General features: G+C 35.7%; 2 protein-coding genes across 2 annotated transcripts; both read right to left on the bottom strand.

Moving 5' to 3' along the window:
- Positions 1–2,593: 2,593 nt before the first annotated feature.
- Positions 2,594–7,840, bottom strand: LOC132186654 (P-loop containing nucleoside triphosphate hydrolases superfamily protein). The gene is made up of 12 exons (XM_059600639.2): positions 7,512–7,840; positions 5,966–6,177; positions 5,793–5,855; positions 5,556–5,666; positions 4,980–5,054; positions 4,824–4,892; positions 4,680–4,745; positions 3,947–4,021; positions 3,763–3,861; positions 3,415–3,549; positions 3,017–3,177; positions 2,594–2,910 (listed from the first exon to the last, which is right to left on the bottom strand). The coding sequence occupies exons 1-11, from the start codon at positions 7,720–7,722 to the stop codon at positions 3,040–3,042; spliced, it is 1,254 nt and encodes a 417-aa protein (XP_059456622.2). The 5' UTR covers positions 7,723–7,840; the 3' UTR covers positions 2,594–2,910; positions 3,017–3,039.
- A 1,057-nt stretch (positions 7,841–8,897) lies between these two features.
- Positions 8,898–12,273, bottom strand: ZR3 (Zim17-type zinc finger protein). The gene is made up of 2 exons (XM_059601456.2): positions 12,151–12,273; positions 8,898–9,713 (listed from the first exon to the last, which is right to left on the bottom strand). Exons 1-2 carry the CDS (start codon positions 12,230–12,232, stop codon positions 9,211–9,213), a joined length of 585 nt encoding a protein of 194 aa, XP_059457439.2. The 5' UTR covers positions 12,233–12,273; the 3' UTR covers positions 8,898–9,210.
- Between the last annotated feature and the right edge of the window lie 1,549 nt (positions 12,274–13,822).

Below are 13,822 nucleotides of genomic sequence, written 5' to 3'. Positions count from 1 at the left end.
GACATTCAAGTAAATGGAAAGTTCAATATAATAAAAGTTAATTACTATTTTTTAATTTATTCATTTAAGCTTTTTAAGATAACTAGTAATTAATTTATCTCTTATTTCAATTGAAATGGTCCGAACATAAAGTTTTAAAATATTAATTTAAATAACAAAAATTTATCATTTTTTTTTATTGGAATTATATATACAGGGTATACAATTCCAAAAGGCTGGGTACTTATGGTTGTTCCTGCTGCCCTTCAACTTAATCCAAACACTTAAGAAGATCCTCTTGCCTTCAATCCACGGCGCTGGCAGGTTGGTCGTTGAAAGAAGACAATTTTTTTTTTTGACATGTCCGCACAGGAGGGGGAGGGGGGATTCGAACTAGTGACCTTCGCTTCATTAAGCGTGATTCTAGCCGATTGAGCTACCTCTTGGAGACTGAAAGAAGACAACTTAATTAGTAAAACATGGACCAATTACCTTAAATTCTGCTACTAATTAATTATCTTTCCTTAACTATGATGTAAATTAAGGACATGTCAGCGAATGTGACAGCAAAGAATTTCATACCATTTGGAGCAGGCATGAAGTCGTGTGTAGGAGAAGAGTTCAGCAAGCTTCTAATGTGTGTTTTCCTTCATGTTTTTGTCTCCAAATACAGGTGCGTACGTACATATACGTACTTCTCTTATGCTTACGTGCATGCATGCACATGTTCCACATAGCTGATCTGAAATAGATCGAACTGACTTTTTCAATCATAATTGAATTGAGAAAATTACACGTACTCTTACAAATTACCAATGTCTCCCTTTAAATTATTTAAACAATGTCAGTGTTATTGTCATTCTCCTAAATCAATTTTTTTTTTTTTTTGCGCATGTTTTAAGGGGACATTGACATTGTTTTATAGTTAAGAGGAAGACATTAACGATGTGGTAGTACTTTCAAAGGGAATATGTACTTTTTTCAATTGAATTATATGCATGCCCATCTAGGTGGATTGCAGCCAAGGACGGAGAGGTGATTCGGTCTCCTATCTATTTTAGGATTTGGAGATGGATTTTACATTCGGGTTTCAACAAAACATAGATGATATTAGCTGCTGGATCGATCACCAGGATTGCAGAGCATGCAAGACGGCCGGTCGGCCATGAAAACAATCTCCAATAATGAGTGAAATAGATTAAGTCGTGCTCCATAATACTATCAGTTAATTAACAAATTAAGTTGACTGTTAATGTCAAACACACTGTCGTTCAATTTGCATACCTATCTATCTTTATTCCCTGGCTAGGATTCCATTTGTTGCAGGTGTTTTCTGGCTGTCGTTTATATTATAAACAACCAACCCATCGGGATTAATTTCCTATATATTATCATAAAAGGAGTCGTTTTTGTTATGTAACTTTCACATATGTATGCTACAAATAAAATATGAACACACCCATGTTATTCTTACTTAATTTATGAATAATTAACAATTGATTAGGAAGTTGTGTGATTTATTAGTCCAAGTTAATTATAATACATTTCTCTTTAGGAAAAGCTCAAAAAAATGGGTTTTGACTTTAAAAAAAAAATGTCAAAGAAGTATTTATTTATTTTTTAAATCTGTTGTTAGTGCTCTAATGGACAATGACTAGGAATTAACAAAGAAGCTTAAAATATTAAACAAGCAAGGCCAATGAGGGGACATGGCTGGCCGGAGATGGATTCATTTTTACGGTCAATATAAGCGGACTTTGTTCATAACGTAGATGATACCTTAGCCCATAGATGATAGAGACGGAATCAGGAAGGAACAAGGGCGGGGCGTTGAGGTTTAGTCTATAACTTTTTAGTTGGACTATTCAAATCATTAATAATTTTAATTTCTACGTAGTTCGCTAAAGAAAAAGTTCAAAGCCCAAGGTGCCACAACCCCCTCTACTTCCGTCCCTACTAGCCAACCTCGTTCATCTCTACTCATTAAAAAAATACTAGTCATACTACTTACTCTGACATGTGTCAACATGAGATTAGAACCGAAAGTTGTTAAATGTCTAATATGTATACATGTGTCAAACGTTATAAAAAAGTTATTTGTCCTACCCATAATATGCCAGCAGTAGGGGTGTAAGATGAGCCCAACCGTTCGTGAACTCGACTCGGCTTGGCTCGGTTAAACTCGATTTTGTCTCTGTTCAAATAATAAATGAGCCATTCACGATCACTATAATATGTTTGAAATTTAAATGATACATATTGTATTAACTCGACTTAGTTCGGATAAGCTTGTATAAACTTATGTAACTTTATTTTTACATGGGCGACGTTGCCGCAGCCAGGCGGCTAGCCCACTTTTTCATCACTTCATGTTGATTGAGAGCTTCAACTATTTGCTCAGCATGTATTAAGATGACTATATTTATTAATTAATTAAGATGGCTTAAGCAGAAATAGAAACTACTTTCATGACATTTTCAAATTCATGAAGTACTAATATTAATCATTTAATCAAGTCCACCTTTCTTTAATTTCCCTTTTCTTTTCTTTTCTTTTTTTGTTCCTGTGTGGATACGTGCAAGCCTTACTAGTTACTAGCCTCAACTGCATGCCCAACACAAATACATGCAAATTGATTAAAAAAAAAGAGAGAAAATGTGAATTATCCAAGGCTAAATAGGAAAAGAAAACCGTTCTATACACGTCTCAAAAGATTTTTGGGGCAAGAATGGTGAGACCCCATCCAAATTTATACTCTGGGTGGGGGTAAAACCCAGTTTTCTGGCATCTCTAACTCTAGATTTCTTGTAAACTGACAGATTTTGCATAAGTTGAGAGTCCTGACCACATGAACTTGCCAAGGCACACAGTCATGAGTGATCAAACGTGCTTTGTCATTGCAGCTGGCCATGTAGCAATTCTCCAGTTTCACTGTAGGGGGAAAAAGAAGTTCACCGAAATGTGGTTCTCCCAATTTCTAAAGATTAAGTTGGATCTTAAATGTGAAGGCTAACAAAAGATTAGAGGAAAGGTTTACCTAATTAATCATAGTACAGATGGTCATTTCCAAATAATATCTCCCAAAAATTTAAGAGCTGGAACACCTCTGATTTCCACATCAACTAGTGGTGCCTGGATCAATGTCAAGCTGGAGAGTTCTGGATCACTCCCAATCATATCAAGAGAACGCATCTGATCCTGAAATATTTAGAAAAAAAAAAAAAAAAAACATTTATATACTTTTCATTCCGCTCCCACCAAAAGATATAGCTAAATATAGAAAGAAAAGATGCTTCTTCTTGTGTTAATGACAAATGTTAACAGTTTAGATTGTTCATTGAAGGGGTCACTGAACTCAATGAATAAGAGTTATGCTCATATATAGTGCAATTGAAAGCATATGATCTGTCAATAAGAGAGTATACTGATTGATACCTTTCTTTTCATGGCACAAAACTTGCAGTCTGAGGCAGAAGGAGGAAGAATCTGATTAACAATAAGCCTCTTCACAGGAACATTTTCCTTCTTCAAGGAGGCACGCAACCTAGACGACTCACTAACCGCCATCACCTGGGAAAAATACTAAAAATGTGAATAATTATGATAGAGGCATGTAGCCCAAACTATTTTTTGCCTCCCAAGGTCACTCATAACAAGTTAATCAGCTATCCTACGTTTGTTTAAGGTAAAGTCGAAGCAAATGGAAGTACAGCAAAGCGCGCTAATATACCATTTAGAGGACAAACAAACAATTGGTATAAAAATACTTCCAAATGTTTTTACCGTAGGGATTGTTACTATGACAAACTCAGTTGAATCTGCATCACGGAAAAGCTCACGCACTTTTACCATCCTCTCCCGCAGTCGCTCTAACTTGTCACCCTGTATTAAAAAGCAACATCAGAATATTTTGGAAATCTATATCAAAAGAGAGCACAACACCAATTCCAAGTGATATCCGACTTACAGCATCCTTCCCTGTTTGTTCTTGCCCAAAAACAGATTTGATGGCTGAGGTGGCCGATGCTATTTTCTGTCTAAGCTGCAACAGCCAATGTGAGTGGAAGAAGAATGTCAATAGAAATGGAGAACACCACTAGAAACACTGCACCATGAGTAGTATAGAGAAGTGGTTTCAAAATATACTTCTGAATTCGCAAGGATGCTCACTTTTAGATAAGTATAGCCATGATTTTACTAGCAGTTTAATCCAATCCCATATGGCACAACATATGTGAGTATCTACACAGTATGGTCAGACCTTTGAAAAGCAAAAGAAAACAATACCTAGGGATCAGCATTTTAACTATGAAGTCCCCATATTCTTTTAAAATAAGTAATCAAAAGCTGTAAAAGCTGAAAACAAGAAGTTTAGTTGCTTTGCCAGGACAATAAGAGCCTGAAACCATCCTTTGTCAAGCAATATAGTAATTTTAATGATGGGTCAAAATCGGACTATGAAAGTACTAGAATTATGTACTAAGACATTGTATACATAATCTTTTCTGCTGAAAGAATTAAGACACTGCAGAAAATTTGCATTTATTTCTGTTGGTGATAATTAGACTTTATAGTTGTATGCATTAATTTCTTCTTTATTTATTTATTTTTTTTGGGGGGGGGGGGGGGGGGGGGGGTGTGTGTTAGGGGGTAACAAAAACATTTCTGTAGGTTTTCTTACTCTCCATTCACATTCCTACCTTCAATATTTTTCCTATGGATGCATCCAAGAAGTCCGGCAAAGACAAAAGCCGCAAAGTGTGACCCTGCCAAAAACAGCTCATCAAGTTCAATGGATAATCTAAAAACTTAAGTAACATAATACCATTTCATTGTGTGCTCACCGTGGGTGCAGTATCAAATACTATACGAGTAAACATGCTATACTCTTGTAATTCAAGAAATTGGATCACCTGGCAAAAGGATTTGTAGGTAGTAGTAAGGAAGCAAGGAACCAAAATGATGCAATCTGCAAAATAAGAGCAGCATATAATACATACCTTGGATATTGCAATAGCTTCATCCAAACCAGGAGGAGGTGTGTCCAGCAGCTCTCCTAGCTTTAATTCTCCTAACTTCATCAATCAAAGAAACTAGGGTTCAGTTAATGCAGAAGTCAGTACATTGTCAGATTTCCACTTTCTTTTTTTGTCTTCCCTTCTTTTCTTATATTAATTTTATGGATAGATAGATCCTAAATTGCTAGGAGTAAATTTATGATGAAAAAAAAAAAAAAGAGAGAGAGAAGAAAAAGACTTTTCTGGCTTCTATGTGGCTCTAAACCCGATCTAATTTTGCACCATAAGTGAGCAACTCTACTAGTGCATGTGTGTAAAACCAACCACTTAGGCAGTTAACAAGGAGAGAGTTTTTTTTTTGTTTTTTTTTTTTTTTTTAAATGGAACAACCAATCAGTTCAATACTGGATAAATGAAATTCTGAAGTTATTTATGACTGTTATACAGGTTCAACCATCGATTTGAGAACATCCATGGTGTATTGTTATCCTACTTTTACCAGGGGAAGATAACTATAAGCTCAAGTTGCAATGTCAAGAATTGTAGAAAAAGCTTTACCTGTTCTGCAATCATTCCAAGGCCCATACCATCCATGAGATCTTTTACTCCAGTTCCACCATTATTATTAGTTGCAGTGCGGAATTCTTCTCTAGCCTTCTCAGGGTTTATCTGTCATAAAACTAATGAATTTAACTTACTAAGTACAGGAGACCACAAAATCATCAACACAAACACCAACAAAAGTGAATCATTAGAGAGAGAAAAGAGTAATCATACAGGAAGCTTTGTATATACCTCAAGAGCAAACAATGGAGAATCAGGTCCTTCAACTGGTACCAGAGTCCCTCCAGTCAAATCCTAGGATAAATAACATACACACACACACGCGCACACTCAATACAATTACTTCAGTGCTACTTGGCTGGCAGATATTTGAATGCAGAACAAGGAAAACAAATCTTTTAAACCTGCGCAAAAGAATCACTCAAGGAATGTGCCGGATCAGTGGAAACCACTAGAGTGGGGTGTCCATTATTAGCAAATTTAACTGCAAGTGAGGCAGCGCAACTCGTCTTCCCTACACCTCCCTTTCCACCTAGCATGTAATACTTCCGCTCGGTCCCAGAAACCATTTCATCAAACACAGAAACACCTTCTGCAGGAGTAGCTACCGATCTCACTGCCAAAAAAGTTGCATACATTAAATATTCAAGACACGCACAACTTATGTCCTCCAAAGTTGCACAAATAGCATCAAATTATTCTCTTTGAAATGTTATCCTTCCAAACTGCTGAGGCTCATAAGATGAAGCAAAACTTGACCCATCACATTTATTGCCTTCTAAATAATAATAACGTTTAGACTTCCAGCAAGGAAAGCAGAAAATTTCATTTGCTTCATTTCATCCTTACACAGAAACCACAAGTATGACTTATTTCTGTTTGTACAGAACCATGAACTTAAATCATGGTGTAAACTTCATATGCCAGTGATTAATCCAGGTAGAGTAACCAACAACTTCCATTCAGGTTTAAGAGAAAAAGAAAAGGTGATCAGTTTGAATGCTATGTTTCTCTTATTATATCTGAATAAATAATATATTGTGCTCATTTCAATGAAAATTGTTTTTAAAAAAATGAAATTTTATATTTAAAATTCCGTTTTTCTGCCTTTCCATATGCTTTCTCAATAACAGACTGGGTGTTAAGAGGAAAAATAAATTGAAACAGTCTTCCACCCCACCCCACACCACCCCCCCCCCCCCCCCCCCGCCCCGGGAATTCAAAATTCAGTTTTTTTTTCCCCTATATTTTCTCAACAAAAGACTGAGCGTTGAGGGCAGAAAGAAATCGAAGAACAAACCCCAAACCCATAGAAAAAGTTGGTACCTGGCTCACATTCCATCAAAACGTTCTTTTAACATAAATGAGACCATTGTGGTCTCGCGGACCAACAAAACACGTCAAAACCTCAACGAGCATAGCAAACAAAAAGAAAGTTTGCTGTTGGGGTTAACACATTTTACTCTCTTATTGAAAAATAAATAAATACATTCTTGTAGCAAATGAAGCCTTAATATAATTTGTGCTCTACCTTTATCCCACAAACCACAAAAAAAAAAAAAAAAAAAACTATTTTATTCCTTAGCCTCCGTAATAATCTTCCATTCCCTTCTTTTCCCATTAGCCATTAGCCATTAGCCATTAGTTTCCACATTTCTTTCTCCATCTCCTATGTGCTTACTCTATACAAGTTTAACCAAACAATCCACCAATTATAACCAAACATAGTTGTGGTTGAAAACAGACAATTGGGTGCCCATCAAATCTGTCAAATTAATCAAACCCCAGGAAAACTCATGCCCAATTAAAATCCCAGTGAAAGTTTCAATATTCGTATTAGTATACACTCATATATGTTAGCATTTTTACAAAGATTAAAAAAAAAAAAAAAACACAAAACCCACGAAATAAATTGAAAAAATTAAAAGAATTAGCATTGAAAAAGATTACCCTGGAGTGACTTTGTGAGAGGTTTTCTTGTGGCGGAAAGAGAGATGGAGCTGAAACTTTTGGTGATTGAGAGTGGCCTGAGGCTCTTGGGCGAGCAAGATGTCAAACCCACCGTTGCCATGGAAATTCTGGCGGCTAACCCGTGAAGAGGAGGTGACAAAGTGGAGGTAACACAACGACTCGCCATAGTTTCTGGTAGAGAAAAATTCATTTGCCCCTTTGGATTGCTTGATACCACGTAGGAACACTGGCTACAAACTTTTCTTCATAGAGCTCACATACGGTACCCATGTCCGACCCATTAACCCGTTGCCAACTTCTTGTTCGCTGTGTATGCTATAAGCCAGTATACGACAATCGCTGTGAATAACTCTCCATAGTACGACAGTCGTTTAATTCATTAGGCTGCCCTCTCAAGCTCTTAGCTTTCCACTTGCAATCTAGTTCAACACCAATCGTATTTGTCTACTCACTTTGAACAATGGTCTATCAATAGAATTGTTTCCTGCCATTGTTAAAATCTTTATATTCATACGTGATAGGAAGTGATAAAATATTAATTAAATAATTAAACCAATCATTTTATAACAATTTAAACTAAAATAAATAGTGACTTAACACTATGTAACCATCAAGTAATTAGCCAAGACGTGTTTTCCTGTAGACGTCTACGATACCGTGCTCTTCCGTTGTTGTTTGTGGGGATTTTTTGTTTTTTTTATTTTTTATTCTGTCTTGGCCTTCAGGTCAAGGATAAAATTGTCTCTTGACCTTCGGGCTGAGAAGTAGGTCGGTGTGGGAATTTATCTTTCACGGCTGGATTTTTATTTATTTTTTATTTTTTTGTGTATTTAGGCTACCAATGTCATAGATCTAGTTTGCTCGAAGCAGATCTGTTCATTAACTGTAATTGTACATGGGTTTGCAGAAGTTTGAAGTCATAAATATGTATTTGATTATAAGATTTTTATGATTGTATCTATGACTTTGTAATCTCATAACTTTTAACTATGATTTTTCAGAACTTTATATTTTGTGTTGTAAGAGCAATATGCTCTTAATTATTCTTCACATTTCATCAATGAAATTTAGAGATTTCCGTTAAAAAAACAAAAAGAAAGCATTACTCCAATCTAACTAAACCATTCTAGCTCTCGACTATCCAGCTGTCCAGCCATGCATGCAACCTTCCATCTGTCCAAACTGTCCAGCTGGCAATCTTGCAATCTTGCATTGTTGATAGGCAGCACTTCTCATGTTTGATTACAAGAAAGCAAATGGTGTGGCATTAAGTGCAATCCTCATGTTGCCATTTTCCATCTTTTGTTCAAAAGACCTGCGGGTTTTAATTGATACCCACAGCACAACACTTGCAACAAATACCCAGGTGGAAAATACTGCGCATAGAACATTTTTATTTGTTTTGGAACACATGAACAGGTCACTAGATTAAAGAAAAGAAAATCCCTTAAACAAAACAAAGGGTTAATTACCTTTAACCCCCCTCAACTACCACTCATTTACATGTCGTCCTCACGAACTACCACATGTTACAATCAACTCCCACCAACTACCAATACTTGGCCAAAAAACCCAAGATCGTTAAACTAGACGAAAAAACACACATGCCCATGTTTTTTTTTTTAAAGTGAAATACATAACTCAGAAACCTTATCTGAAATGATGCTATATAAATATTTCAACATTTGCTTCCAGCTAAATCTTCAAGCGTCAGATTCAGGGTATCAACAGAACCTTTCTTCACTTCCTCGCCACGAGCAGCCAGGTATTCTTCAACGCTTCCTGGTTGTCCAAACATTCCGAGATGATCTGCAATCAGGTGTAGATTATTACACCCGCCACACCGTGCCACCACCACCCCTTTCTCATATGATTCCCGACAAACTGTCTTGACAGATCTTGTTTCACAGACCTTGCAAGTAAAGATCATGGCAAGGTCATGCCTTATTGATGCTTTCAGGTTGGAATTAGCAGTATACTTCACAGGTGAGCTGTCATTACTGTTTGTATTGGAGGGAACATTAGCTGAGTTGCAATCAGGCTTCAAAGTGCCAGCTTCATGATTTTCCAAATCCTCATTAGCATGGCTGGTAGGATTTGTTTGCGTCTGAATCGCTCTTTTACAAAATTTGGATCTGCTCAAGGTTGCATTTGCAGAAGGAAGAAATTGCCAAAAAGGTTCTGCCACCAATAAGCACACACATACACACATGACTAAGATACCAAGTAAAAAAAAATGATCAACATTGAAGCAGGAAAATATGTAACCACAGGAAGACATCCATGTGAAACGTATGAATGACAAAAGGAAACTTGGCTCAACCACTACCAGTAGGGTCAGAACAAACTCTTGTGCAGAAAGCTAATATACATATCAATTAAAAAACTTTCAACATTCCTGAAGTGCTCATTTTCCACTTTAACTTCTATAATTGTTTACCGCTCTATTTTTACTGATTTTAAGTAAAATGCTTCATTAATGCGGTGGTCACATGAGTATTATGAACTTACTACATGACCATAGGACAACATGTAGCTACTATAATTGATATCAAGTAATATATTTCATTAGTATAATGGTAACGCATTACTCACCCCCCTATTGGTTGGGCAGATGACGTGAGTTATGGCATTCAGCATTGGAGGAAAACTAGTCTCTTGGCTAATTTATTCAAGCTTTGCTTAAGTGCTGCCATTTATCACTTTTGGTTGCAGAGAAATGCTATTAGACATGGCAATACTTTGAGATCTCAAGAGGGCAATTAAAAAGTATGGTTTGGGGTGTTAAGCAGAGGATTAACTAGGAAAAGAAGTTCTGGTTTTCTGCTGTAAATATTGAGCTTTGTAATAACCAGGGTCTTGATTTAAATATTTTACATTGAGGTTTTTCCCTCTTATTTCGTAGAAGAGTTGATTGTTGGTGTTGTAGTTTTTGTGTTCTAGAGCTGTGCTAGAAGTGTGGTTGTATTTGTTGTTTGGTTCAATGAAATATTTCATTCATCCAAAAATAAATAAATAAAATAGTATAATGGTAACATGAAACCTAAGACTAACATCAATACTTCATCCATCCACTTGGAGTTCAGAGCAGCATCTGAGTTTAAAGGCTAGAAACAGAGGAATCAAAGATTTTTTTAGTTCTAACTGCAATACAAGATGATCAGAACATATTCAAGCATATCCTTAACATTAATACAAGGATTTGTCTTTCTTGACCATCGCAATTGATTGGTAATTGCTGCTAGACTGATTGTGGTATGCAGTCAAACAATTGCTAAAAGGGTTCAATCAACCCCCTCAAGACCATCTCTATTTATTACCTCAGAACTTCAAGATCCATGACCCACCATAGCATATCTAAATTTAAAAATAAACAAAATGCAAAGGCACGTCATGCAATCTTCAGAGCATTCACATAGATTAATAATGCAAAAAAGAATAATAAGCCAATATTCCAAAGTTTGGTCTCCAAAATTCAATCAAATGTACTATGTCTGATTCTCCTAGTTGGCCTAATCCATCAATAAAACAGGGATCTTACAACCTAGGAAATACTAAAGATAAAACATTGAAATGAAAAAGATAGTGCCATAAAACTTGATGCTTGCAACACCATTCTCAATTCTTCTACATGCTCCATAGTGAGTTTGTTTCATTCAGAAAATGCCAACAATGATAAAAAAAAACTACAGGATAATCCCTCTTCCGTTTCAGGTAAGAAAAATACCCTTCAAGTCCGCTCATCAAGGAAAAAATCAATCCATGCCTCATAAGACAAGAATAGGAGTCTATGAATACCTAGGAAAAATGCAAACTTGAAGACTAGTTTGGATCCAATCTTCAATTCCATTCTACTCAAAAGTTAAAATTTAAGTAGAATATTGACATTGATAACACTTCTTAGCAGAACCAAACACAACCCACAACTTAGCTACATGTTCACAACTGTTATGGATCTAAAAAAAATAGTTAAAGTACTTAATAGGTGTGTAGCTAAGGTGTTTAGTAGGTGTGAGTTTTGTAATTGGATTGTATGTTTATAAGTGGAATTTATGGCTGCTGGAATGTCATGGGCAGTTGTCTTGTTAGTGGGCTGTGCCTTGTTGGTAGTTACTGGGCAGTAGTGGGCAGTCAGTTGGGATTATAGTCCTATTTCAAATGGGCTCAGAAGTGGAAAACGTATGAACTGAAAACATGTTTGTTTGTAATCCTTTGTTAGGAGATTAGCTATCTTGAAATAGCTACCTATGTTATATTCCAGTGTAATTTCAATTCCATAACTCCTCCGGAATTACTCCATTTATTCAATTTCCTCTATTTTCTTTGTCATTTCAATTTAGAACCTTACAACAACATTCCAACTCAACAAAGAAAGCGCAAAGCCTTCAAAATTTTAGCATACTCGTTTCAATTTCCTCAGTTTTCTTAGAAATCCAAACATAGCACGTAGGCTTCAAATCACCAAGACCCATAATCCCCAACAACCAAAAAACAAACATCACGGTTCCAACTTCCAAGGACAAGTGAATCATGCAAAAATAACACACACAGACACATCAATCATAGCGAGTATAATTTCTGGGATTTTTGAATGAAGGGTAGAGACAGTGGGACGCACCTTTAAGGAAAGCGGTCTGAGGCTGAGTCTGGTTACGGACGAGGAGTGAGAGTAGTCGTTTCTGCAAAAGCCTCGCCGCCATGGTCGGTCGCCGCCCAATTTCGCAGTATAGAGACGCACGTAAAATCCAGAGTACCACTTGTGTCTTAGACATAGAGAAAAGTACAATGAGCCCCTATATTTTTTGGATTTATATATTTCAACCTAAACTTTTGGGATTTATATATTTCAACCCAAGGCTTTTTTATTTTTTTTAAAAAGGTCTAAACAACTATTTTTATTGCAGGGACGATTATAAATTACATTTTTATTTTATTATTATTTTATTCGAGTGTGTGCCAATTAGTCATTGTTATCAAAAAATATAAACAATGTTAAAAGCGGCACTTTATCTCATTACTTTCTTACATGCTGACGTGACAATATCAATTAACTATTGAATTAGTCATTATTATGAAGAAAAGATTTAAAGATTAATTAAACTACTACGTCATGCTGCTAGAGTGAGATAATAGTTGAATAAAAATATAGTTTCTAGGATATATGTGCCATGTGGTGTATCTGTTTCTGAGAGGACAAATATATTCATCTTAGGAATTAAATATGTTTTCCATATAATGAATTTAGTTTCTTGCCTTTAACTATGGCTATGTTCAAATTCTAATTGGTCAAATGTACATAAGGCTTGAATTCAGTTTAAGATTGAATCTTTGACCGCAGATCCATCTAACATATTCTTATTTGGTAGCATTTCAAACAGTCAAATTCAGACAGACAAAGTTTTCTTTGAAAATTGGGTTAGAAAAACTTTTTTCAACCCAATTTATAAAAATAAAATGTATCTCTTTGTAAGGTTTAATAATCATTGAATTTTGTTTTAGGCCTTGCCACCTCGGTTTTGTGATATGTTCAATATTGTCCACAACTACAACTTCCTACAAATGGAAACGCCCTACGATTTCTTGAAATTACATGGCAATTTGTCCTGTCCAAACCGTTTATTCTAAATGAATGACTTAAATTGAGATACGTCAACAATAAAATAATAAAAACAATCGAAAGAAGATAATTCGTTATCGAACTGTCTCATTGGGGGTGGCGGGTCATTTCTCACCCTTTAAGGGTAATTGTTAACCACCCCCAAGAGATGATGCAATATCTCCCAAACCTTCTACTTTAAAGGTAGTCGAAACTATCCTCATAAGACGAGGGAAGCAGTTGGCCACCCCTTCTAAGAACGAGAGGGGGATGTCCACCTTTTAGGTGTTTGACCACCTTATTGACTGTGAAGGGGTCCCTACTTTTAAAAAAAAAAAAATGAAAAAAATAAAAAAATTTGATGGCTGTGTTTGGCAATGGAATGGAAAAAGAGAGTGAAATGATATTGTAGCAGATTTGATTGATATGATAGAAAAAAAGTAAGAATATTTTGTATAAAAAAGTAAAAATTTTGTTTTGTAGTAATTTTTTTTATTTGAATAATAATAAAAAGTAATTGATATGATGTAAAAAATAAAAATATTAAAATTGATTTTGAAAAGATTTTTTTTAAATTTTTAGATCCGATCAAATCCGGCCTTTTGCCATACTCAGCCGATTGCCGAACACAGCCTATTAGAATTATATATATTTTCATGCAAAGTGGCGTGGTAGAAGGAATATTCGACACTTT

Source organism: Corylus avellana, chromosome 6 (assembly GCF_965113065.1).
Source record: "Corylus avellana chromosome 6, dhCorAvel1.hap1.2, whole genome shotgun sequence".
Taxonomy (NCBI): Eukaryota; Viridiplantae; Streptophyta; class Magnoliopsida; order Fagales; family Betulaceae; genus Corylus; species Corylus avellana.
This window is presented reverse-complemented; position numbering and strand designations above follow the sequence as displayed.